At 44.3% G+C, this 26817-nt stretch overlaps 1 protein-coding gene across 1 annotated transcript; it reads left to right on the top strand.

The window, feature by feature from the left end:
- Positions 1-8269: 8269 nt before the first annotated feature.
- On the top strand, positions 8270-14381 carry TENT5D (terminal nucleotidyltransferase 5D). Its single transcript, XM_041485284.1, has 2 exons — positions 8270-8295; positions 13191-14381. Exon 2 carries the CDS (start codon positions 13206-13208, stop codon positions 14379-14381), a length of 1176 nt encoding a protein of 391 aa, XP_041341218.1. The 5' UTR covers positions 8270-8295; positions 13191-13205.
- Positions 14382-26817: the final 12436 nt, after the last annotated feature.

Here is a 26817-nt window from a genome sequence, read left to right as displayed (position 1 = left end):
GGGGCGGGGCGGGGCGGCCCCTTCAGCACCAGCGCGGCCGCGGACAGCGGCGGCCCCGGCTGAAGCGGCGCGGGCACCGCACGGGGAGCGTCCCGTACACCCGCACGGTGAGTGTCCCCGCACGGTGAGTGAGCGTCCCCACACCCGCTCGCTGCGTGAGAGTCCCCGCAGCCGCACGGTGACTGAGGGTCCCCCCACAGCCGCACGGAGCGTGTCCCCCACAGCCGCTCGGTAACTGAGCGTTCCCGGTGAGTGAGTGCCCCCCAGGGCCGCTCGGTGTCCCCCGCATGGCGAGTGAGTGTCCCCAGAGCGCCCAGCCCGCAGGGCCGGCGGGTCGCGGGTGCCCGCGGGGTTGGGCCGGGCGGGGCCGTTGCGGGAGCGGTTGGGCTCGGTTAAAAAACTTGGAGAAACCCGGAGCGCTCGGCTCGGCTCGGGCCTCTTCCTTCTCTCTCCGTAAGGCGTTTTCCTTAGAAACTTTAGGGGTGAACTTGTAAAAAGGGCGGCTCGGCGGCGCCGCGGTGCCGGAGGGGCTGTGTGTGTCTGGCTGCACGTGAGCTCCGTCCCACCACGGGCGTTCCTTTGCACGAACCCTAAAAGCTCCCTGGGTCTGGGCAAGCCCTGCCTCGCCGCGTTCATAGTAGCGGTAGTAGGAGCGTGGCATTCCTTACTCGCTGTTGGAAGCTCTGTCATCCCGCTTAGATGATGACAGCCCTGGTACCTGAGGCCTTTTCTGTGTGTTCTGCAAGGACCGTCCGTGTTTTGGGGGAGATCACAGCCTGGAGGTGACGGTGACAGTGAAGTGACAGTGACAGCAAGCTGAGATTCTGTGCCCTGAACTATTCGGAAGTGCCTGCATGCAAAGCAAAACTGCTTTCCAGCAACTCGGGGCTGGAATTCTGTGTCTTCCCAGCCAGGAATCACTGTCGTGTGCTCCCTGCCTTCTCCCACAGGCATCCCTGATACATCTTTATGCCGCTGCAAATCCGTAATAGCATTAATTGTTCTGTCGGAAAGAGGAGGCTGGGCTCTGCAGGCTCACACGTTGTGTTCCGTGTGCTGCCTTGAGAGTAACAGCCTGTTCGTGGCTCCCATGAAAAGCAGCCAGGTGGGAATGAATGGGGATGTGCCGAATTCTCCGCTAAAGGCCGAGGGATGAATAATAAATGACAGTGACTCCGGAGCAGGGGCTCTCCCGTGCTTCGTGCTCCTGACATCTCCTTAAGCTCTAGAGGCAGATGTCATGTGTCTGTCCCATTCAGAAATGTTAAAAACAATCCCTGTGCCCTTTCATCCTCCATGTGCTGTGCCTGCAGCATCCAGGAATCGAGAATACAGGAATGATGTGTGGAGGGAGAATAGCTGTCTGCATTATACCTTCTATTCCTTGTGCCTTATCCCTGTGGCATTCCCACAGCTTAGTTCAAAGGGAGCACCAATAATTCCTTTAATTTGCAGTGCTGCAGACCTTTGACCTCGGGGCAGTGCTGCCTGCACACCCTCTCTGCCCAGTTGTGCATCCCAGGCATAACTTCACAGTAAATTTAGTTTTGTTGCCTCATTAGGCACCAGCTACACAGAGCTGTGTAAGGACTGTGTGCTCTGGAATGATTCAGCTGCCACACAGACACACGGTGACCCTTGTGAGCAAAAGCCTGACCCTAAATTCCTGCCCTGCAAGATCAGAGCTTGAGCTCCTGCTCAAGCTCAGGACTAACTGCTGACACAATAGAGTCCCATAATTTATGAATCGACCATAAATCAGGGAGACAGAAGTAGACCAAGTTTCTTGAAAGATCACATTGAGACTGAGTAATTTTGGAGAGTCAATTAAGCAGCATTTAGGCTGGCAGTGGAAATTAATTCATTAATTAACAGTGCTTGAAGGAATTAAATTCTGCCCATGTTTCAAAACACTCCTAATCCAGAGTGGTTTCGTGGTTCTGGGCTCTAATGATCAGACTGCAGGAGGGGTTTGGGCTGTGCCACCCATGCTTGGCCACAGCAGGGGGGGAATCTTGCTACCTTTTGCTCTGTTTTGGCTCTCTCATTCCTGTTGTGAAGCCCTTGGTGGGTTTTCCTGAGGTTGTTGACAGTGTTTGTTGAGTTCTCAGTATCTTGATGGCATCTGCATGTGGGGATTGACTTTTTTTTTTTTTTTTTTTATGGATTCAACACGCAGTTATGTCTTCCACGTCATTTACATGCCTTCCATGTCATATGTCTCTTATGTGCCTATGTTTAACCCAGTGGTTTTAATGGATGAAAGGCAATGAACAGTCAGAGGATTTGGAGGCAAATTCCAAGCCAAATTTCACCACCAAAGAATGGGTAACGTGGAGTGAGGGATGGTCCATGGAGAGTGGAAGCCAGCCCAGAGTTTACATTGCAGAGCTCAGATGCTCAGCCATGAGCAGACCAGGCCAGTTGTTCTCCCATTTACACCAGAGCAATTCCTGCTGAATTGAATTGTTCAGTCAATTCCTTTCTCAGGAACTGTAGTGGTGGGATGGGAAGTAATAATTTTGAACTGAAAGATGGCAGATTTCACTTCAGTATATGGAAGGAATTCTTCCCTGTGAGGGTGGGGAGGCCTTGGCACAGGTTCCCAGAGAAGCTGTGGCTGCCCCTGGATCCCTGGAAGTGTCCAAGGCCAGGTTGGATGGAGCTTGGAGCCGCCTGGGATAGTGGAAGGTGTCCCTGTCCATGGCAGGGGTTGGAACTGGATGAGATTAAAGGTCCCTTCCAAGCCAAACCATTCCATGATTCTATGAATTTATTCCATTTGGATTCAAACATTAAAAAAATAGAAATAATTTGCGAATTGCAGTCTTGCTTTTTGCCTTTGCCACCATGATCTTCATGAAAAAATAATTATTCAAAGCATCAGCAGAGAATCTAAGATGCCCCAGGAACCAGCAGTGTGCCATTGCCTATGGCCATGCTGAGTTAGTGTGGTACAGCACAGGAGAATCCAGCTGCAAAACTTGAGCATAATATTGAGCATGGTTCCCTCATGTTGCAGAACTGCTCCCAGGTAAACCATCATTTCAGTTATTTTCTAGAAAAAAATTATTTTAGAAGCTCTAAAAACTTTTTTTTCAGTGTGTACCACCAAAAGCAGAGTTCTCCTTCACAAAATGCCACAAATGGGTACAGCAGATGTTGATTTATGTCCACATCAGCTGATTTTCTTCTCCATTACCCTTTCTGCTGGATCTTTGCTTATCCAGCAGGTCCTGTTGCCCTGACATCCGATGTCAGCTTGGATGTTTTTGCACATTTGGTGAAAGCTTGACTCAGTCTTTCTCCCCAACTTGGTGTTGTCAGGTGCATGATGGTCATTATGAATTATTGATAGTGATGGAAAAGTCACGAATGCACAGCTGTGCTGCAGGGCCTGGGCCTTTTTCTTGGGTTTAATCATCACTTTATCTCCTCTCTGCCTTTTAGTAATAATGTCAACAGAGATTTCGTGCTGCCTTCACCACAAAAGAGGAGCAGTTCCTTGCTCTGCTGCTTCAGCCAGAATCCTTTTTCCTGTCATAGTTTGCCCAGAATTCTGCAGATTTTTCAACTGCAAACTCTAGAAAACATTTCACTTATCAAAAAACTATTTTGTATGGAAATCTTGGCTGGTACTGATGCAAAATTAAACATAAACTCCTGTGCAGCAAATACTTTGAAGGTAATGAATAATTCATTTATTTTTTCCCCACTTTTACAGTGTAACTCATAAAATTGGGAAAATGGCATCAAAATGAAATCCCACTGCTGTGTTTTGTATTCAGAGAGTAACTTTCTAATAGAAGTATGGAAATTAATTCATAAAAATATGAATTCTATATGAACATTGTAAACACAAATAGCAACATAATTAAATAATGGAAGACACAGTAATCTTTGAGTAGCCTGTGAGACACAGTCCTGTGGAGGTGCCAGCTCAGCCTGCTCCAGGTTACAGAAGTTTTCCCAATTGAATTTAAACTCCCCCCTTGCTGTAGCAATAGGGAAGAGCCTTTATTTGGAGGGATCCTAAACTGCTTCACAAATCAACCTGGAACCTGGGCCTGGAGCTCACGGCTTCTGCCACAAAATGAAAATATTACTGGAGTGGAACAGAATAATTGCTCAACAGAAACACTTTTGTAAGCTGTGCAGAGCAGAGCAGGCGTGAGGCAGAGAGGCCTTCAGGGTGCATTTCTTTTATCATTGGGGCTCCTCCCAAGGAAAACTCCAGATCCACTCTGTGTGAACCATCAAAACCCACCCTCCATATGCTCAGTAGTGGTTTAGAGGGGAACCCCCACACTGCACTGACTGAACGAACTAAATGCAGCTTCCAGCAAGGGGTTTTGGGGTGTGATCAGTCAAAAAAGAGAAATCCATTCAGTGCATGTGGTTGTGTTGGAATCCTCTCAAAACAGACAGAAATGTGATCTTGGAGAATCCTCTCATGGTTTAGTGACAATGGGGATATTTGATAGGTGTCCTTTGGTGTAGATGAGGGGGAGATGGTTCTGGAGAGTTCCTGAGGAGAGCCTTGACTTTGTAATGCCCTTTTTACCCTGAAAGCAGCCCAGCTTTAGGGCTGCAGTGGCACATGGCATCACTCATCCCTCTTCCTCTGGCATTTGAAGAGGACAGATGATTATGAAGATGGTTAATAGATGGAAAAGAAGGATTGTTTCAATTTTTACCTTGCCTGCTTTTGCTGCAGTTTAGTCATAATAATGAGAGTTCTTGATAAGTGAGCTTTGGATTGAGTCACTGGGATCTCGAGTGAGTAAATAGATTTTGGGATTAGTCTGAGGAGCTGAGCAGAGCAGTCAGAGGAGGCTGCAGCACACAGGGGGAGGAAGGAATCTCTGGGACCCTTGGCTCTTTTTCCTGCCAGTTCAGGGGGCATCACCTGAAAATGCCCTGGGAGAGCTCATGAGGTGCTGAGCAACCTCCACATCCCCCAAAGATGTGAGGTCCACCTGGAAGGTTTGAGGGATGATATTCCTCAGGGTGAGACCTGGGAGTGGGGACGCCCAAAGGAGTGACCAGCTGGGAAATTGTGGCACAGAGGGAAATCCAGGGCCCAGAGCCCCACGTCATCTCCCAGACCCTGCTGCATCTCAGGGTAGTGCTCCTTAGGCACAGAGACACCAAGGGAAAAGGCTTGGGAATGGCTTTGTTGGTGCATGTTGCCATAATTCACATCCCCAAATCAGGAACAGGGAAATGGTCTCTTTAAATTGTTGACATCATCGTTTTTATTTTTGTTTTTCCTTCAGCTGAAAAAAACCCTGGGAACCCTGAGCGTAGAGTAAGGAAATGATGCTTTTTCCTGTGGTGACTGAGCCAATAAAAGGCAGCTGTTGGGAATAATGTCCCAGTAGGCAAAGCAGCTCATCAATCTCAGCTGCTGCTTCTATGAACATATTATATAATAATGCCTCTTCTACAAAAAAAAAAAAAAAAAATTTAAAAAAAAAAAAAAAAAAAAAAAAAAAAAAAAAAAAAAAAAAAGCTATAAAGGTCTCTCTCTTCTTCTCCTAAATATCACTAGGGGAAGCCATAAATTCTGCTCCCGTGTTAATCTGTTCTATCAGGGTGATATATCCATTAATGGATATCATACATCCATTAAACCTTCCATCCTTGCACAGAAAGAAATAACAATATTTCAGCGTTAAAAAGAAGTTTGTATTTTTTTTTTTTTTTTTTTTGCAAAGTGACTGATTTGTCTGACTTTTCCAGATTCCACATGCTGAGATCCTTTTATCTAAGCAGCCCAGAAGTCTTCCCTTTGCCATCAAGGGCTAACTGGCTGCTCACTGCCAGGCTCAGAGCAGAGCTCAGCCCTTGCCAGACTTAACCCTTTATTGCAGCTGCCAACGTGAGCTCGGATTTGGGAGCAGGTCAGGAACATGCATTCAGCTAATTAGTGGCCCATCAGGAGTTGGAAAGCAAATGAAAGCTTCAGACAGGCCCTGGCACAACAGACAGGTCCTCACAGGGTGAGCAAAGCAAGTGCTGTGCTTCTGGCAGCATTAAAATGGCATTTTCAGGGATAAAAATCTGCCTACTGTAGCAGCGAGGAAAAATCCATTATATTCCTAATAAAGGAATAACACAGTCCATACCTCCTTGGGCTATAATTTCAGCTTTTTCTGCAGATTATGCAGATATTTACACTTAAATCATACTTTAAATATTATCTTTACTAAGAGCCATATATAATTTGAGCATAAAAGCTGAGATTGTGGAACACAACTCAACAAGGAGTAAATTTCTGTGAATATCAAACCATACAGTGGACAGGCCCTGCTTGGGATAGTCAGGGAACTTGAGTGGGTGTTGTGAGCTTTGCAGGATGGGGTGCTGGGATGGGAGGTCTTGCAAGGAAAGCCTGAGAATACTGACTGTCAGCATGTTTGAAATGAGAAACAAATATAAGGGAGTGCCTTTATGATAGCAGGTGAATATTTACAGAAATATTTCATTCCAGCACATGGAATGAACATGGAAATTCCAGCAACAGGATCCTGGGCTTACTCTGCCAGCTGCACACTCTGATAGAAAGAGTCTAAAGCCACTGTACAATTCATAATACTTCATTTTGCTGAAATATTATTCATTCTAAATTTTATATGATCCTACTACTAGTCCCTGCTAATTTGCATGTCTATTAATAATATTAAATTCCCACTCAAAATCCCGTAGGGAAAATGGCAGGTTTGTTAATATCCTTACAGAGGATTAAGCATGACCTGAAACCCAGAGTCTTTATAAACCCTTTGGTGCTTTTTCCACTACATTTCCCTTACCATTCCCAACTTCAAAGTCTGTTGTTACACATGCAGGACTGCCAGGCTGTAATGCATCATTTATTATGTCCAGCAGGTGACCGGTGGTTACCATTGATCTCCAAATGAATGTGATTGTTTGTTGGGTTTTATTTCCTGCAGCTTTCCCGGGGAGCTTTGTGTTTCTGTCAGCGACAAGATGACAATTCATATTTCTACCAAATGATCCAGTGACTCATCCTATTAACTCTGCTGGAATACATGCTCCCAGTCGTCCTGCCACGGTGAGTCCGTGGGATTTTGCATTCTTGCTGGGAGTATTATTCAGGATTCAGTCCATAAATATGTGTTTGGTAGTACAAATAAGCATTTCCTAAAGCAGGAACTTCCCAGGGATGACCACAGACCCAAACAGACCAAATACTGCATATGGTAGCTATTTTTTAAAAGCTATTGAAGTATTTTAGAGCAGTTGAGATACTGCTGGTCCCATGTTTTTTAAAGGGCTTGGTTGGTTTGGACTGGAGCCCTGTGAGAAGGAGTCTCATGTGTTGTGGGCACTGATATCAAGTCATGATAAACAGGGCCCTGAAATGTTGCCCTGTGAGGGGATCCCCATCTGGCTAGGAATGAATCTACCATGAGTCATGATGGAAAAATGGGACATCCAAAAAACCCCAAATATACAGCATGACAGAATATGGATCATGATTTCATACTGGGTGCCCAAGTTAAACTCCTCGGTTTATGCCTCCTGAGAACTCCCAGCTGATTGAGCCAATATCCTGTAATATTCCAGTAGAAACAGAATGCCAGAATGGTTTGGGTTGGAAGGGACCTATCTTGTTCCATGGGCAGGGAATCATCCTAGTCTGGGATTCTCCAAACCCTGTCCAGCCTGGCCTTGGACACTTCCAGGGATCCAGGGGCAGCCACAGCTTCTCTGAGCACCCTGTGCCAGGGCCTCCCCACCCTTAAAGGAAATAATTTCTTCCCAGTATCCCATCTAATCCTGCCCTCTTTCCCTTAAAGCCATTATCCATGTTCCTTTTGTTGGGTGGAAAAAGTAGGACACATTTTTGTGGATTAAGTCTCGTCCTGTGTTTACTTTTTGTGCCCTTGAAGGTGCCATTCTGTGGCATGGCCCAAGCCCACAGCTTTGCATTTTGCCCACCTTGCAGCCTTATCAGCCAGGGAAGAGCTGAGCTATCATTTGTTATCCCAGGGAAACTTGATGGGAACTGGACTGAAAACTGATGGCAATTCATGCGTTATCTCTTGATAACAGGATAAATAAACACTGCATTCACCACCTGCATTACCATTAATGGAAGGAAAAACTCATGGAAAGCACTGTCAAACCAGTTTAAATATGTCCCCATTTAGGTTTCCCAGATGCTTTACTCCTTCTCCTTGTCTCATCTGGGTTTAAATTACGACTGGAAGTCCCTCCATATTTGACATTCCTGCCTTTGGAGCTTATGCCAGCTGCAGTTCTGAAGTAAGTGAACAAAATATTTCCAAATGTCCAGCTTAATAAAAAAATGGATCTTTGAATTAAAATAAAGCTTTAGCAGGAGATCATGGACATATACAGTGATGTATATAATGTGTAAGCAGGAAAACCAGTGCAGAAATAAGAGTAATGGCAGAATTTCTGTGGGTGTTTCTGGAGTGATCCCCCAAAACAAGGCCACCACAGCAGCTCCCAAGACATTTTGCTGCATTTCTTTTTTAGCCTCTTCTCCCAGGGAACAAGGGACAGGATGAGGGCAAACAGCCTCAAGGTGTGCTAGGGGTGGTACAGGTTGGACAGCATCAGGATTTCCTTCATGGAAAGGTGGCCAGGCCTTGGCAGGGGCTGCCCAGGGAGGTTTGGAGTGCCCATCCCTGGAGGTGTCCAAGGAAGGACTGGAGGTGGCACTCAGAGCTCTGGGCTGGGGACAAGGTGGGGATCAGGCACTGGTTGGACTTGGAGGGCTTTTCCAACCTCCCTCTTTCTGGAGTTCTGTGATCTGTGAGAGGTCCCTGCACAACCAGTTTCAAGTGCTAAGTAAAAAGAATTGAAGCATTTAAATATTCCCAACCTTTATTGTAAACAGAAAAACATGGGAGCAGATAGAAGCAAAGGGAAGAGGATGGAGCTGCCACAGCTGCACAAAACCTATTTCAGCTGTATCCTGCCTGAAAATGCCAGCACATGGCAAACCCTTTGAAAACACACTGAATCAACATTATGGAATATATAAAAAGAGAATCTAAACAGTTTATCAGTAAAATGTGAGCTAAATTTGATGAGGCTGTTCTCTAGACTGCAAGTATCTGTTTCTGTGAAAGTTGTGGGGAACATCAAAGCTGTCATTAGCATGGCACATTTGCTTCATTCAGATGTAAAGCCAGATCTGCTTGGATTTTTTTGATGAAGCTCATGCACAGTGGAGTGCTAAGAGGTGGTTAATGAAACATTTTAGCATCATTGTCAGCCCAAACTCAAGAGTTGCTTGCTCCAAAAAGAAAATTAGAGCCTCTAATTTCAATAGGAAAATAAATGCTAAAATTTAACAATATTATGTTTAAGTATCCAAACATTTTTCCACATTGTGATTGCCTTATCAGGTGAAGGTGACCACTCAAGGACAAGTTGGAAGTTGAGTCAGGGAAATATTTTTCTAACCTTATAATAAGAATGATATATCATAAGACTTGACTGGGTCTGATCCATCTTATTCTGCGCTTCTCTAGCCAGTGTATGTAAAACAAAACACCCTGAAAACTGCTTTTCCTCATCCTTTTTTCTGGCAGAGATCTTAAATCAGACGAGATTCAGGGTCTATTGCAGTTTATGGTAACATTTTAAAATCCATAAACAACAAAACTTCACGAAAAATCACTAGGAGAGAATCTCAGTAAATTAAAATATTGATGAAGTGTGGAAAAAACATCCTCTTTTGAATTTCACTGCCATGGTGGTGATGTTTGTGCAGCTTCCATTTGCACACATGTGGAGTTTAGGACAAGAAAACCCTGAGTGTGGAACACCTGAGATGCGTTGGGGTATTTGTGTGGAAGGAGTTTCACAAAGGGAATTCTTTGGCAGGGTGCAGCAGGGAAGGCTTAGGGACAGCTGGCATTGGGGGTGCCAGTGAGGAATCTGCATCCAGGGATCACAGAATCCCAGGATGGCGTGGTTGGAAGGGACCTTAAAGATCGTCTGCTTCCAGTTCCACTTCCACTATCCCAGGTTGCTCCAAGCCCTGTCCTGCCTGGCCTTGGACACTGCCAGTGATCCAGGGGCAGCCACAGCTTCTCTGGAATCTGTGCCAGGGCCTCCCCACCCTCTCAGGGAGGAATGTCTCTAATTTAATCTAAACCTCCCTTATTTTGCTTTAAAACCATTCCCCTATCCTATCACTCTCTTCCTGTGAAAATTGATCATCCTCCATTGCATACAGCAGCAGTTTCCAAGGAATAAAGTGATTTTCCAGCCCCTTTTCTAATTAACCAGCTCAGTACTCACTTGTGCTTGGCTTCATCCAGGTGCTGTGGTCACGTGCAGGGAGTTTCCTTCCCTTCATCCCAGGATCTCTTGTTTTACACAACACTTGGACTAATTACAACCTCGGTGTTGCTGCTGATGTATTGTAACTGAGGTTAATTACATTAATAATAACTCCTGGCATTAACCTGAGAGCCTCAGTAAGTAAATTTGCCCCTGCTTTGAGAATCAGGTTCCTAATGACTATAATAAAAGTGCCTGGAAATTGTTCTTTTTGCCAGACAAGATTGAAGAAAATAACAAAATTAAATCTTACTAGGAGAGTGCAGGGTTAAAGTATTGGATTGCAAACTGGTAGGAAATTAGTACATAATAAAAAATACTACTACTAATAATAATATTTATTTAGGTTTAACTGCAAATAAAATATTTTTTTAAAAATAATTTTGAAAACTGAATTCCTGGGTTTTTTTTCCTAGCCATTTTCCTCACTTGTCAGAGTTGAAGGTGTTATTTCAGCACAGAATTTTTTAATATTTATCATAAAACATTAATGGTGAGACTGAGCTCCCAAAGCCTCCTCAGATTCTCCAGGAATCACTTCAGAGAAATGACATTTTGAGGGATGCCTCTTCAACACAAAAGAGAGATTTACTGACATTACCTTCTCCTTTCAGTTTCAAACCTCAGTATATTGCAATAACATCTGAAATACCTAAAAACATGTAGCAATAAAGGAAGGATTTCTAAGCTTATTTGGGGATACGTCCATCTTCTAACTTTCCAAGTGTTTGAAGAGGGTCCCTCTGCTAAAAGGGGGTTGAATTTCAACACTCCCTTCTCTGCTCCCTTTTTTTTTTACGTCACAGCATCAGCCTCAGAAAGGTCAAGGTTTTGCGATATCAAACAAATGCCATAATAAAAACTACTGCTTAGAAAAGAATTCTGACAATTTTAAGTTTAGTAGGGGACCATTTGGGCTGGTCCACCATAATCTGGCATATAAAAAGCTGGGCTTGATGATCTTGGAAGTCTTTCCCAACCTTAATTCTGTGATTGTATGAATGACTCAGGTGACAACATGGCAGCATAAAACATTTGAACAAAACCCTCTCCTTCCAACCCGCCTCCACCCAAGGTTGTCCCACTTCCAGAATTAGCAGTTAGCTCTCTGTAAAAGCTGTTTTTTAGGATAGACTTGTACTGAGTTGTCATAAAGGCTCTGAAGGATGCATAGCTATAGTTTTAAATGAATAAGCTTGGAATTCTAATGAATATTTAATGGTGAAATCATTAGCATGTAAAATTGGCAGTGCTGTGGAGGGCAGTTTCTCTCCTTTTCAGTTCAAATGTTGTGTCCTCTAAATGCCTGCAGGAAAAATGTGGATATTTCTGAATACACCTGAAAACATACCTGTTGTGGATATGGAATTATACACTATGTACACAATGCCAGGAGCTACATGGTTGTGCCAGACCTATGGGACTTATTCCAAAACCTTCACACTGTCAATTAAATTCCCAACTTCAGTCCTGCTTAGCCAACTTTTAAAACATTCCTTCAGCTTCAAACATCTGGTTAGTCCCATTCTTTGTCATGAGGCCAGGAAGGTGCTTGGAATTACACATGCTCCTGATCAGCTTAATGGAAGCTGAAATTCCAGCAGAAGTATTTGAAATAGAGCTCTGCCATATTCCCAAGCCATTTGGCAGCTCACAAGTTACTTGAAATTACTAAAATATTCCAGAATGTGGAATCTGAAGGCGAGGGAAGGGGAATGTATGACAACGTACATATGGAGTCACCACTGGTTAGAGAAACAACAGTGGGGACTTTTCAGTAGTGTTGTTACTTAGTATGATTTTACTTTATTTTTATTCTTGAGCTTTGGCTGAAAGAATATGTTTGAGCCATCTGGCTGCAGAAACACTCGGGGGTGTTTCGGAAGCAGGTTCTGGGTGCTGGCAGACTCCCAAAGGCACTCCTTCCACCCGGCTGGTGCCTCACTGAGCCCCTTCAGATGCCACCTGGCCACCACCTGAGTGTCTCATCTCCTTGTTAAATGTGATGCTATGAATTCAAGATATCATTTTAAACGGAGAAATTCCCAAAGCTGAGCTTTATCCCATGTATTCTGTAGGTGCTTCTTTCTTGACGTCCTTTTTCCACAAGACTGGAAGGGGTTTTCTCACCATATCTGCAAACCACGACTTGCAGCATTGATATATTAATGCAAAACATGGCTTATGGCTTAGAAGGGGAATATTTTCCACAGAAACATCATGGAAACAACTTGACAATTATCAGATAACCAATCCTTAAACCACAAGTGATATTAAAGGATGTGTGTGATCCACAGAGACCAAAGTTCATCCAAGGCATATGGCTGGATAAACAGGGAGCAGGTTGCAACATTCCCGGTTTTCACAAAAAAAAACTTCCTGGTCTTTTAGTACTTTTAAGTAGTCAAGCCACTGAAGATCAAGGGAAATGTCTAGGCAGGACAGAAAGAACAAATTTGATCATTTTGCTCGTTTTATCTCTTCACGGTGAAATTTATTTGGAGTTCCATTAGAACCACCTAGTACTTCGTGTTATTAACCTTTGAGTAGTTTTAAATTGGGTCTGTATGGTTTGCTGCATTTACTTTGAGTCATGGGTTATACAATAACGTGATGGCTTCTCAGCAGGATTAAAACCTGAGTACATTAAAATTCAATTAAAAGCCTGTGACAAGTGCAGTGGTTGACTCAGACCATTAACTGGGGTTGTGTCTCTAAAATGAACAGCTCTGTCATTACACTGAGGGAGGAAGTTTGGTATAACCAAGTGAAAGGTCCTCACTGGTATTCCAGAAAGTTCTAACATTTGCCTCTAATTCCTCTTTCTCCCTGTTTAGCCAACCAATATCACAATGACTGAGGACTTGGACCACAGATTCAGTTATCTCACCTGGGATCAGATTAAAATCCTGGATCAGGTTTTGACTGAGGCTATACCTATTCATGGGAGAGGAAATTTTCCAACCCTGGAGGTAAAGCCGAAGGATATAATCGACATGGTAAAGGAGCAGCTCATTGAGAAGCAGATCCATGTCAGGGACATCCGCCTGAATGGTTCCACTGCCAGTCACATTCTGGTGAAGCACAATGGCACCAGTTACAAGGACCTGGACATCATTTTTGGAGTGGAACTTCCCAGTGAGCTCGAATTCCAGGTCGTTAAGGAAGCAGTTCTCAATTGCCTATTGGACTTCTTGCCAAAATGTGTTAACAAGCAAAAAATCACAGCTCAGACCATGAAAGATGCTTACGTACAGAAGATGGTGAAAGTCTCCACCGACCACGACCGCTGGAGCCTCATCTCACTGTCCAACAACAGCGGCAAGAACGTGGAGCTGAAGTTCGTCAGCTCGCTGCGGCGGCAGTTCGAGTTCAGCGTGGACTCCTTCCAGATCATCCTGGACTCCATCCTGGCCGTCTACAGAGCCTCAGACCGGCCCCTGACACAGGACTGCCACCCCGCCGTCATCGCCGAGAGCATGTACGGGGACTTCAACCAAGCCATGGACCACCTGAAATACAAGCTGATCTCCACCCGGAACCCGGAGGAGATCAGGGGAGGTGGCCTCCTGAAGTACAGCAACCTCCTGGTCCGTGACTTTAAGCCAGCGGATGAGGCTGAAATTAAATCTCTGGAACGTTACATGTGCTCCAGGTTCTTCATTGATTTTCCCGACGTTGCCGAGCAGCAGAGGAAAATCGAGTCGTACCTGCGCAACCACTTCATCGGGGAGGAGAAGAGCAAGTACGACTACTTGATGACCCTGCGTGGGGTGGTGAACAAGAGCACAGTCTGCCTCATGGGGCACGAGCGAAGGCAAACCCTCAATATGATCACAATCCTGGCTTTAAAAGTGCTCGGAGAACAGAACATCATCCCGAACGCAGCCAATGTCACGTGCTACTATCAGCCTGCTCCCTATATCAGTGACAGAAACTTCAGCAACTACTACATTGCCCATGGACAACCCCCTGTGTTCTACCAGCCGTACCCTTTCCACATACAGCTACAGAGCGGGATGGTGTAGGAACGCTCCAACCTCCAAGCACTCACCACTCCTCTCTTTCCAGTTCTCTCCTTAATAAAGGCCTCATTAAAGCGAGTTTTATCAGCACTTTTGAGTTAAGGACATATTTTTGTGCAAGTTGCCAAAGTTGTTTGGTTGGTCAATGTCTAACTCACCATTAAGCAGGCGAAATAAGTGAAGTGTCTGTCATTCGTGAAGTGTTTATACCTTGACATGTGTTTGGGCTGTATTTTTTTGCAATGAAAAGAGAAGGGTATAAATTATTCTAATTTTATAAAAATGAAATGCACTAAGTTCTGGGTTCTAAAAAAGAAAAAAAGTTATTATGAAAAGTCTACATGGTGTCAATGAAAACCGAAGCCAATGAAATACCTCTCTGTAGAAATGCCTGATGTTAGAAGGGACAGTGCTCTGAGTACGTCAAAGTCAATCATCCCTTGGTTTTATCCATGCAGTTCCAGCAACATTTATTTGCTGCATCTTTGAAAACCCACGTTGCTGGGCCCTCTCTTGGTGGCTGATCATTCCTCAGGTCAGTCAGAGACTCGGGGTCTCTTCCCTCCCCAGAGTACTGGTTTATACTGGTGAGCAGGAAATGCCCCTACAAGAACAGACTCAGCATTTTGTGTATCTGAAATTTCCACTGATCCCAGGGAAAGATTTGGCTGCTCAAATCAGGCAGCCACAGAGCCCAGGATGTGCCTCACAGATAACAAAAGCTGTAAGAAGTACAACTATTCTGATGAAATTGGTTTTGAAAACCAAGGCAAGAGAATGAGAAAGGGGGTGAAAATTGAGCAGAATGGGCTCACTTTCTATCACTAATTTGTTATTGATCACAGCTGCTTTAATGCACAACAAACAGAGTCAGGAAAAAACTCCAAAAGCCCAGGACTGGCGCTATTTTTAGGTGAATTAAAACAAATCCTTGGCAGTGGCATTTGAAAAACTGTTTTGTACTGGTAAAGTCCTGTCTGTGTTTAGATACCTGCACACATCCACCGGTAGCAAACGAGGATTTACCATCAGGAAGCAAAACATGAGTTACACATCTGTGTGTGTGTGTGAGTGTTTACCAAAGATAAGTTTTAAACATGTCACATAAGTGCCTCCCTGTGCCAGTTGCTCCATGAAATGCTGGAAATGGTGCCAGAGAGCTCCTAAATTATGGAAAGGGAAGCATGGAAAGGGAAACACGCCCTGGGGTTGCAGAGTGTTCGTAGCAGCAATGGGCAGAGGGTTTGCTCCAGGATGAGCAGGTTTGGGACAGATGGATCTAAGGTGGGGTCACCAAAACCACACATGGGAAAAGGAACAAGAAGGACTAGCAGGAAAAGGAGGTTTGGAAGAGGTGTGGGTAAAAAATGGGAACAGCCAACTGGAAATGCAAGCTGTAGAGTTTCTTACATTTGTGTGTCACTGTGTTGTCCCTGTCACTGTTCATCCTCATCTCCTCCTGCTCCAGAGCAGTGGCTGCACTGCATCCATTTACAACAGGTGTCACACCTTGGGAATTTCTTCTACTTGGGCACAAGAGTTTGATTTATTTTATGGAGAAATGTGGTCCATAAATGTGCTATTGTGAATCAAACATTTCTAAATTTTCTAAGGTCTGTGAAGTCTGATTGCCAGTGAAATGTAGCTTCCCTTTTCCCCATTATATTGCTGTACATTTGGATTGTTCAAAGACCATCATCACTAAAGTCAACTTTTTTCTGTAAAATACAGTGCAAAAAATTGGTATTTCTACAACATAAGAAGGGTTTGCTGGTGAATCTGAATTATTTTGTGATGTCTTTCATGAATAGAGTACTGTTACTTTTGCTGACTTTTCAGGTATGTCCAATTTGGTGTCTGAAAGCACACTTTATTCCACTTCCACCAAGATCTTTCCATTGGTTAAACTATAATTAATAAAACCATCAATTCTAATTGTTCTGTGATCAGCTATGGTAACACCATGTTTGCATGAAAGCACTTCGAGGGAATTCCCCCTGTCAGCAGCCAAATGGAATGAGACATGGTGGATTCCTTTCATTTCCATTTTAATTGAACTGTTGGGATGACAAAGAGAACTTTTCCATTTAGTTTGGTGTTTGCCATGTTAAATAGCACTGTGAAATTCTGTAAGAGCCTTACGTTGGTCATGTCCCTGCTACTGCTTGGGATCTGCAGGGATAAGGAGCTGAGAGCTGGACTGGGGAATCCGTGGGAATCAGGCATTAAAATGCCTTAAATTTCAGGAGGGAGGGGGCTCCTAATCTCTTTAGATTTTTTGGAAAGTCTCAGTGCATCTGCACTGACCTGTGACCTTAATGTAGTGTTGCCACATTGATTTATTACTCCTCCACTCCTGGTTTCCGTGGTTGTTGGGTGGAAAAATGGGTTGATCTTCCCAAGAACCAGGGAACAGATCAGGCAGGAAGGAGCATTTTCAGCGTGTCCTGCATGGCCAGTGATCCAAAACCCAGAAAAATTCTACACTAAGGTGTTCTTTTAACCAACAAGTAGAAACATGCATTGGGTAAAGCACTAAAATACTTTTGAAATCAGATATTGTGGAAGTATCAGGAGTGGTGAACTCGCTGTGGATTTGTATAAACCAGCCTGTGCACTTGTACAGAACTTTATTTAGGTATATATTGAATTCTGTCACCTCTCTGTTGATCCAGGTTAGGTAAGGAAGGGCTCAGCCAAAGTCCATGGTGCTGGTGGGAAGAACCCACCTGGCTGCAATGGGCTTTGTACCCCAGGAAAGAGGAAAGACTTAGGGGAGCACCTACAGGCAAAGGTACAAAGACATCAATATGCAAAAATCTCTCAGGTATAAATAAACCCTTTAAATTTATGGAAAAAGGTCTTATATTTCTTACCTAGAGGTAGTTCAGTTCTGAGGGTTGAGGTTGTGATTTTGTATATGTAAGCATATATATATATATATATGTAATTTATTTAGCCTTACATATATAAAATCTCATGTATCTACACCTACAGGGGCAATTAAAAAAACCTGATGGTTTTAATTATTTCGTTCCAGATGTTCTGTTGATACCTGGCAGCAGTAATTGACCTGGAGGGGCTTTTTTTGTTCAAGGTCATAATGACTCTGAAAAGTAATATTAAAAAGGGGATGATGTATTGACTGCTGTTTGGAAAACACATCAGTGTGTAGGATGAAATATTGGAACCTCTTCTCCAGTTGTTACTGATTTTATCATGTGCAGATCTAAATCTACAAAGAATTGAGAGTTTTCTCAGTGCCAGTCTCCTGAGCTTCATGTTTGCATTATAATTATATCTCGTTGTTACAATCTGTTCAATGATTATAATGCCTGGAAATTGTAATGCTGATTTTATTTAATCACAAAACTTCTTAGGGTTTACAGCTTAAAGTAATCTAATGTTGTCAGGACCTAAGTGTTACAGTTTCAAGTGCTTTCCTTAAAAAAAAAAAAATGTCCTTTGAACTTTGTGTTTTGTTGTAAAAGGTCCGTTTGAAGCAAATACTTTATGGTAGTTCCTTTAAAATGTATTTTGTGAGCTTTATACTCAACACGTTACAGAGGTTTTTGCAATGGATAAAAGAAATGCAAATTGTCCTCAGTGGAGGCGTTGCCTCTCCGTGTGTTACCTGGAGCCTGAGGATCTGTGAGGGGATTTGGGTGGTGTTAGAGGAGTTACAGTGATAAATTGGAAATAAATGTGGAGTTATTCAGGTGTGGATTCAAGATGAGCTGCAGAAATACCTGGAGCAAGGAGGGCAGCCAGCTCAGTTTTGGTTTGATCCTTTTTCTATTAAATAATCACATGGAAGGGCATTCAGGACAAAGCTGTTGCAGATGAAATATTCCTCTTAATGTGCCATCTGAAGCTGTGGAAAAAATATTGTAATGCTACAAATGTGTAAGAATCCCACCAATTTGTAGGTCATTAGTCCACGGTGTTGACTGGTGCCTTTGGGTATTTGGGGGGTGATCATTAAAAGAACATTTTATTTAACGTGTCGTTTCCTGTAATCCCTTAATTGCTCCAGCTGGAGCAGGCAGGTTGCTCCAGGAAGCCAAACTGGAGTGTGGTAACTGCAAGAGAGATGAAAATTTGGTTACAGCTCCTCAGATGGATACACCACAGGCTCAGATTCAGCCTGGCAGACCCACAGGGAAGGTTCTAGAAGGGTTTCCATGGATCTCCCATCCCTTGGAATGGCTCTGTGCTCCTTGGCACCAGGCTTGTGAAAAATACATTTGAAGTGCCTACATCTCAATATTGTATTTATATAATAAAAACCTCACTGTCTGCTGAGTTAATTAATCATAAAATTAATACTTCAGTGGCAAAGGATTGGACTTTACACATGCACGTCCCCACAAATCTGATCCCATATTTATCCAGGATTTCTGGTGATGTTGGGCCAATGTCAGAGAAACTCCCACAAACCTGTGGGTTTTAGCTGATCAACACAACCACACTCATCACAGTTACATTTCTGGTTGCTTACTTGGATTTTCTGGGTTTTGGGGAGTGGGTTTGGGATTTTTAGGGGGATTTTTGTTTGTTTGTTTGTTTCATGGGCTGGGTTTTGCACTACTGCTCATTAATTCAGAGATTTTAAAGAGGACAAGACAATATTGCTCTTTCTCTAGGGGAGGTGTCATAGCTGTTAAATCCCATGGACTCTCAGAGTCTTACAGAGAGGAGCAGGAACATTCCAGAAATTTTGACCCCATGTGAGAGCTTGGAAATTCCCGATTGGCTCAAAATGGTCCTCAGTGTTTTCCCCGGCTCCACTCAGCTCATCCTTGAGCACCATCCCAGGGTGCGGGAGGGCAGCGAGACTCCTGCACACCAGGGAAACCTTTTTTCCTAAATTTTATCCAACATTGCTCAAAACAGGGTTTTTTCACCTCTTTTTTCACTGTGCAATGGGTAAATTTTTGTAAAAGCCCTCCCATTATTTTAACCAACTAACACCATATAATAATAATAATAATTTCATTTTCTGACTGGTTTCTTTAATACAGTTGGATTTTTAAGAGTTTGCCTCAATAAAATGGAAGCGGGGAAGTGAGAAGGCAGCACATATAGGGGAGTTTCCCTTCCTTAAATATTCACCAGATGCTTTCCTGAGGAATTCAAAATCTGAGGAAATACATGAAGCTGAGAGAGCTGCTTTGTGTTCTAGTCCCTGCCACCCCCATTTTTTCTGCTCCATCAATCCCCATCATTAAATACCATTTCATAAGCAAGTGATTTTCTTCTTCTCAGCTGCCTCCATATTCAGCTCCATTTCATCCTGTGCCATTGCAGAACCTGTGCCTCGGAAATCACAATTAGTTACCATGGAAAGCAACTCAAGACCGTAATAAATACACTTGAAGGCTGCTCACTCTGCCTAGGATTCCAAAATAAAAGTAAAAATAAGTCCTCTGGAGAACTGGGTGCAGATCATGGATGTTTATGGGCATTGTCTGCTGGTGCATCCCCAGGTTCATGTCATTTTTATTTCATTTTCCTCCTGTCTGGGTGCATGGGAACAACATCAGTGTGTAGGATGAAATATTGGAACCTCTTCTCCAGTTGTTACTGATTTTATCATGTGCAGATCTAAATCTACAAAGAATTGAGAGTTTTCTCAGTGCCAGTCTCCTGAGCTTCATGTTTGCATTATAATTATATCTCGTTGTTACAATCTGTTCAATGATTATAATGCCTGGAAATTGTAATGCTGATTTTATTTAATCACAAAACTTCTTAGGGTTTACAGCTTAAAGTAATCTAATGTTGTCAGGACCTAAGTGTTACAGTTTCAAGTGCTTTCCTTAAAAAAAAAAAAATGTCCTTTGAACTTTGTGTTTTGTTGTAAAAGGTCCGTTTGAAGCAAATACTTTATGGTAGTTCCTTTAAAATGTATTTTGTGAGCTTTATACTCAACACGTTACAGAGGTTTTTGCAATGGATAAAAGAAATGCAAATTGTCCTCAGTGGAGGCGTTGCCTCTCCGTGTGTTACCTGGAGCCTGAGGATCTGTGAGGGGATTTGGGTGGTGTTAGAGGAGTTACAGTGATAAATTGGAAATAAATGTGGAGTTATTCAGGTGTGGATTCAAGATGAGCTGCAGAAATACCTGGAGCAAGGAGGGCAGCCAGCTCAGTTTTGGTTTGATCCTTTTTCTATTAAATAATCACATGGAAGGGCATTCAGGACAAAGCTGTTGCAGATGAAATATTCCTCTTAATGTGCCATCTGAAGCTGTGGAAAAAATATTGTAATGCTACAAATGTGTAAGAATCCCACCAATTTGTAGGTCATTAGTCCACGGTGTTGACTGGTGCCTTTGGGTATTTGGGGGGTGATCATTAAAAGAACATTTTATTTAACGTGTCGTTTCCTGTAATCCCTTAATTGCTCCAGCTGGAGCAGGCAGGTTGCTCCAGGAAGCCAAACTGGAGTGTGGTAACTGCAAGAGAGATGAAAATTTGGTTACAGCTCCTCAGATGGATACACCACAGGCTCAGATTCAGCCTGGCAGACCCACAGGGAAGATTCTAGAAGGGTTTCCATGGATCTCCCATCCCTTGGAATGGCTCTGTGCTCCTTGGCACCAGGCTTGTGTAAAATACATTTGAAGTGCCTACATCTCAATATTGTATTTATATAATAAAAACCTCACTGTCTGCTGAGTTAATTAATTATAAAATTAATACTTCAGTGGCAAAGGATTGGACTTTACACATGCACATCCCCACAAATCTGATCCCATATTTATCCAGGATTTCTGGTGATGTTGGGCCAATGTCAGAGAAACTCCCACAAACCTGTGGGTTTTAGCTGATCAACACAACCACACTCATCACAGTTACATTTCTGGTTGCTTACTTGGATTTTCTGGGTTTTGGGGAGTGGGTTTGGGATTTTTAGGGGGATTTTTGTTTGTTTGTTTGTTTCATGGGCTGGGTTTTGCACTACTGCTCATTAATTCAGAGATTTTAAAGAGGACAAGACAATATTGCTCTTTCTCTAGGGGAGGTGTCATAGCTGTTAAATCCCATGGACTCTCAGTCTTACAGAGAGGAACAGGAACATTCCAGAAAATTTGACCCTATGTGAGAGCTTGGAAATTCCCGATTGGCTCAAAATGGTCCTCAGTGTTTTCCCCGGCTCCACTCAGCTCATCCTTGAGCACCATCCCAGGGTGCGGGAGGGCAGCGAGACCCCTGCACACCAGGGAAACCTTTTTTCCTCAATTTTATCCAACATTGCTCAAAACAGGGTTTTTTCACCTCTTTTTTCACTGTGCAATGGGTAAATTTTTGTAAAAGTCCTCCCATTATTTTAGCCAGCAAACACCATATAATAATAATAATTTCATTTCCTGACTGAATAGCTGTTAAATCCCATGGACTCTCAGAGTCTTACAGAGAGGAGCAGGAACATTCCAGAAATTTTGACCCCTTTAAAGAGGACAAGACAATATTGCTCTTTCTCTAGGGGAGGTGTCATAGCTGTTAAATCCCATGGACTCTCAGTCTTACAGAGAGGAACAGGAACATTCCAGAAAATTTGACCCTATGTGAGAGCTTGGAAATTCCCGATTGGCTCAAAATGGTCCTCAGTGTTTTCCCCGGCTCCACTCAGCTCATCCTTGAGCACCATCCCAGGGTGCGGGAGGGCAGCGAGACTCCTGCACACCAGGGAAACCTTTTTTCCTAAATTTTATCCAACATTGCTCAAAACAGGGTTTTTTCACCTCTTTTTTCACTGTGCAATGGGTAAATTTTTGTAAAAGCCCTCCCATTATTTTAACCAACTAACACCATATAATAATAATAATAATTTCATTTTCTGACTGGTTTCTTTAATACAGTTGGATTTTTAAGAGTTTGCCTCAATAAAATGGAAGCGGGGAAGTGAGAAGGCAGCACATATAGGGGAGTTTCCCTTCCTTAAATATTCACCAGATGCTTTCCTGAGGAATTCAAAATCTGAGGAAATACATGAAGCTGAGAGAGCTGCTTTGTGTTCTAGTCCCTGCCACCCCCATTTTTTCTGCTCCATCAATCCCCATCATTAAATACCATTTCATAAGCAAGTGATTTTCTTCTTCTCAGCTGCCTCCATATTCAGCTCCATTTCATCCTGTGCCATTGCAGAACCTGTGCCTCGGAAATCACAATTAGTTACCATGGAAAGCAACTCAAGACCGTAATAAATACACTTGAAGGCTGCTCACTCTGCCTAGGATTCCAAAATAAAAGTAAAAATAAGTCCTCTGGAGAACTGGGTGCAGATCATGGATGTTTATGGGCATTGTCTGCTGGTGCATCCCCAGGTTCATGTCATTTTTATTTCATTTTCCTCCTGTCTGGGTGCATGGGAACAGCAAACCCCTCCACCATGCAGCCCCACTCCCTCCCAAGCCCACCCTCCAACAGGAGCCCCTTTCCCCCATCCTCTATTTCATTTTCCTGTAAATATTCCCCTCCTGTTGTTGACAGGAGTTTATTCACACTCCTCCTGTTTGCTGCTGGGACAGACAGGGACAGGATGCTGCCCGTATGTTCCTGGATTTCTGCACACACAAACCCAGAGGCGTTTCCACGTCCCAGGAGCTGCCCAGGGCTGGCTTTGCCCTCCTGTTTTCCCCTTGGAGCAGCAGGAGGATGACAATTCTCAGCTCCAGAGGATGAGACCCCGCAGTGCTCTCACCATTCACGCCAACAATTTCTTCCTCCAGCATTCTCTCAGCTCCTGACATTTTCCAGACAATGGGCTGGAATTGCAGCTCGTGGTTCTGGCTTAAGGATCCAAATGGATGTTGGAATAGATTCCTTCATATTGTCCTGCCTGCTTATCCCTGGCTGTTCCCAGGGAATGGCATTGCCCAAGCACGGATCTGGATTCAGCACCAGCCTCAAACGGCTGATTTACCCCAAATCAGGAGAAAAGCTGTGACCTCCCCATGCTAGAGTACCCACAAGTCATCACACGTCCTTAAAATTGATTAAACCCAAAATTCCATCCCAAACACTCAGTTGTGGGACATTACAAACATTTGGGTTGGGAAGCATTGAAATACTGTATCCAGTCAATGAATTTCTCAACTCTTCTTGCAGGAAAATAAAGTGTCACAAGTGTTTTTATCCAAGGTGTGATTTCACCGAGACAGGGCCCTGGGTACATTTAGGTGCTTTCCTGAACTGAAATGGCATTGTTTCCACATTGTTTCTAAGTAACATAACAAGAAAACACGTTCTAGGACAAAAACTAAGGAAGATTTCTGGGAGAGAGTGGTTTAGGTAAAACCAATCTGTGCTTCTGTGAATGTACAAACAAGGGGTGCTCAACACCTGCGGGCAGCCAGGGAAGAAGGATCCCAGCCTGGAACTCTTGTATTAATTTTTTTTGTTGTTGTTGGGTTTTGAAACATAAACCAAAGGTTTTTTTTCTTTTTAAATAAAACCAATGGCTCCCTGGGTCTGGGTGGGGCTGGGTGGTCTCAGCTTGGCCAGTCTGGGAGGCAGAATGGATCCTGTGGCCGTGTCCGTGTCCTGCCCCGTGTCCCACCCTGTCAGGACTGCAGCTCTATGGAAACACCGCTGGACAGCGTCATTTATGGCACTTCAGTCACCCTGGAAACAAAGTGGCTGCTCCCAGACGTGACTTTTAACACAGCTAATTATATCATTAGTGTCAGAGCCACTGAACCACGGCCGTGTCCCTTCCCCGGGCTGCGCTGCCGATGTTTCCATGGGAATGACCGGGCTCCACACCTCGGGGTGGGACACGACCAGGGTGAAGTGCCACAGCTTTCTGCCACTCCTCCCAGGGCAGGTTTGGTGGCTAATCCCAGTCCTGCACTGGCTAAAAAAAGGACTATTTGGAGAGCAAGGAACTGCTGATGAATTCAGTCTGATTTATCGCTCAAACGTTTGTGGTGCCCTCGCCGTGTGTGGGACTTAGCAGCACTCCCACCTCAGAATCCACTCAAGCAAAAGAATTCATTCAATAAAAGGTAATTATTAAAAAAAAAAAAAAAAAAAGAGCAAAGTGAAAGCTTTCCTCCCTCTTTCCCAGGGCTTCCTGTCATCCCCAGCAATGCTGATCAGCACTTTAAGGTTTCAGAATGACTCAGAGGAGATTTTGGTGGGTGTCCAAATCATTCATTGCCTGGCACAAGCCACTGGTGCCATGGGGAATGTGACCATGTCCAAGAGCCAGGATCTGCTGCAACAAGAGCCTGCCAGGCTCCTAAGATCCACAGGCAAGCAGGAAAACGCTGCTGTTTACCTCCTCAGTTGTTCATACCTGGGGCCAAATCACTGCTGATGAGGTTTTGTGAAGTTTAACAGCATCAGAGCCACACACTCACAAAGAATATTTGCTTTAGTTTCTGACTGAGCAGCAAACAGCTCTGTAAAGAGCTAATAAATGATGCTTGGAAGAAAAAACCCCCACTGAATTATTAAATTCCTGTCCTGAAAGCTACACAGGTTGGCTGTGCAGCCTCACAGAGCTGCTTCCCCCAGGAACAGCCCTGATGGATGGGCTGGGGGGTCTGGGGCTGATCATCAGCATCCAGCTGCTCCAAAGAGGTGCTGCCACCACCCCTGGCTGGGGCTGGCAGCATTTTGGGGGTGATCAGTGTGTTTTGAGAGGCTGATCCCTCCCCAGAGCTGCAGGTGGTGGTTTCTGAATAAGGGGAAGCAAGAGGAGGGATGGATGGGCACGTTAAAGATGAAAACTGAAAACAGCACTTGTGGATTTGGAGAAATCGGTTTAAAAAATAATAAAAATCACAAAAGAGCCACTGAGAACCACATGAGTCTGGTTCCCCTGCCTGGGAGAGATGGATGGGCTCGTTAGCAGGTGATAGCCAACAGATCCAGCAGGTTTAACCAGGGAATATGGAAACCACAGGGAGATGGATGTGGTGGAGCTGTGCCCAGAGCCCTGAGAAGAAGCCCAAGGGCCTGCTGGATGTTCTTCAGCAAAGACAAGCAGTGCAGCTGGGGACTGTTTTGCTGGGGTTCAGCTCCGTGGTTTAAAATGCAATGGGAGTTTTTTCCCCTTTTGGGGATGCTTCTATTTATCCCTTGTGGAAAATCCCTGGCCCCAGCCATGCCTGCACCTCTGACATTCCTTTACAGCCACTGGAGCTCCTGAGGACCCTCTGCCTGCCCTCTGCTGCAGCTGCTTTTTGCTCTGAAACAGAAAAACACCTGGCAAAATGACGTGTCTTTGCAGAGACAATTCGACATGAAATTACTCCAGACTCGAAATAAAAGGAAGCAGGTGGCTCTTGACTGGAGATCCTTTACTGCAAGGTTTGGAGGGCCCAAATTCCTGCACCCACCCCATCCTTTTCTATCCCAGCTCTGGGAAAGGCAGTGGGACCAGAGGTTGGGCACTGCCCCCTCAGTCAGCAGAGTGGGTTTGGGCTCCTCTCCCAGATTCCTGTTGGGAAAACTTCATGGAAGGTGGGGGTGAAAGGCTGCAACACACCAGCAGAGCCTGGGCAGTGTCACTGCTCTCCTTGGCCAGAGGGGAATGGGGCAGGAATGGCTTCCCAAGGCCAGAGGGCAGGGCTAGGTGGGATGGAATTGGGAAGAAACTCCTCCTGTAGGGTGGGGAGGCCCTGGAATGGATTTCCCAGAAAGGCTGTGGCTGCCCCTGGATCCCTGGAAGTGTCCAAGGCCAGGCTGGATGGGGCTTGGAGCAGCCTGGGATGGTGGAAGTGTCCCTGCCTGTGGCAGGGGATGGGATGGGGTGGAACTGGATGAGCTTTAAGGTCCTTTCCAACCAAACCATGCTGGGATTCCATGTGCTACTCAGTGCTGAGCCTGGAGTGACAGATCCTGCTGTAGATCCAAGGACACTCTGCAGCAGAATTCCTGCTCCCACCGAAATCCCCTGGCAGCCTCTGCCTCAGGTGCCAATTAGTTCAAACCTGACTCCAGCTGAAGAGCACCTGCTCATAAATATCCACAAATCCTCCCACATCCTGTTTGCATCATCCTCCCTGTGCTTTGGTGGGAGAGAACATGAGTAAATGACTGACTCACAAGGTCTTATTTCCCAAATTTCATGCAGTTTTCAAGTTTTCCTTGTACTTTGCATTAAGATGCTTTTATAACCTTCATTACACAGAGCGCAGACACAAATAGCTCTTGAATTCATAAATATGGAGCAATCAATGTATTTTATTTTGCAATTATTGGGACAAACAAATAGAATATTTTGGGGCTGCTCAGATGTGCTCTGTAAGTGATGCCTCCCATTGTCCATTAATTGTAAGGATTTGGTAAATGAGCTTTAAAGGGTCTATTAGTATTCATTAGGCAGAAGCTCCCATATATTTTCTGCAAAATTAATGAAATAGAACTGGTTCCTGTGCTGATGACGTGGCTGAGCTGCAGCCCAGCTCAGTGCAGGTTCA

Source organism: Pyrgilauda ruficollis, unplaced genomic scaffold (genome assembly GCF_017590135.1).
Source record: "Pyrgilauda ruficollis isolate IOZ18807 unplaced genomic scaffold, ASM1759013v1 scaffold7, whole genome shotgun sequence".
Taxonomy (NCBI): Eukaryota; Metazoa; Chordata; class Aves; order Passeriformes; family Passeridae; genus Pyrgilauda; species Pyrgilauda ruficollis.
The sequence above is the reverse complement of the archived record's forward strand: the minus strand, read 5'-3'. Positions and strand labels throughout refer to the sequence as shown.

Coding starts and splice junctions, on each gene's coding strand:
- TENT5D (XM_041485284.1), top strand. CDS start 13,206: ATGACTGAGGACTTGGACCACAGATTCAGTTATCTCACCTGGGATCAG.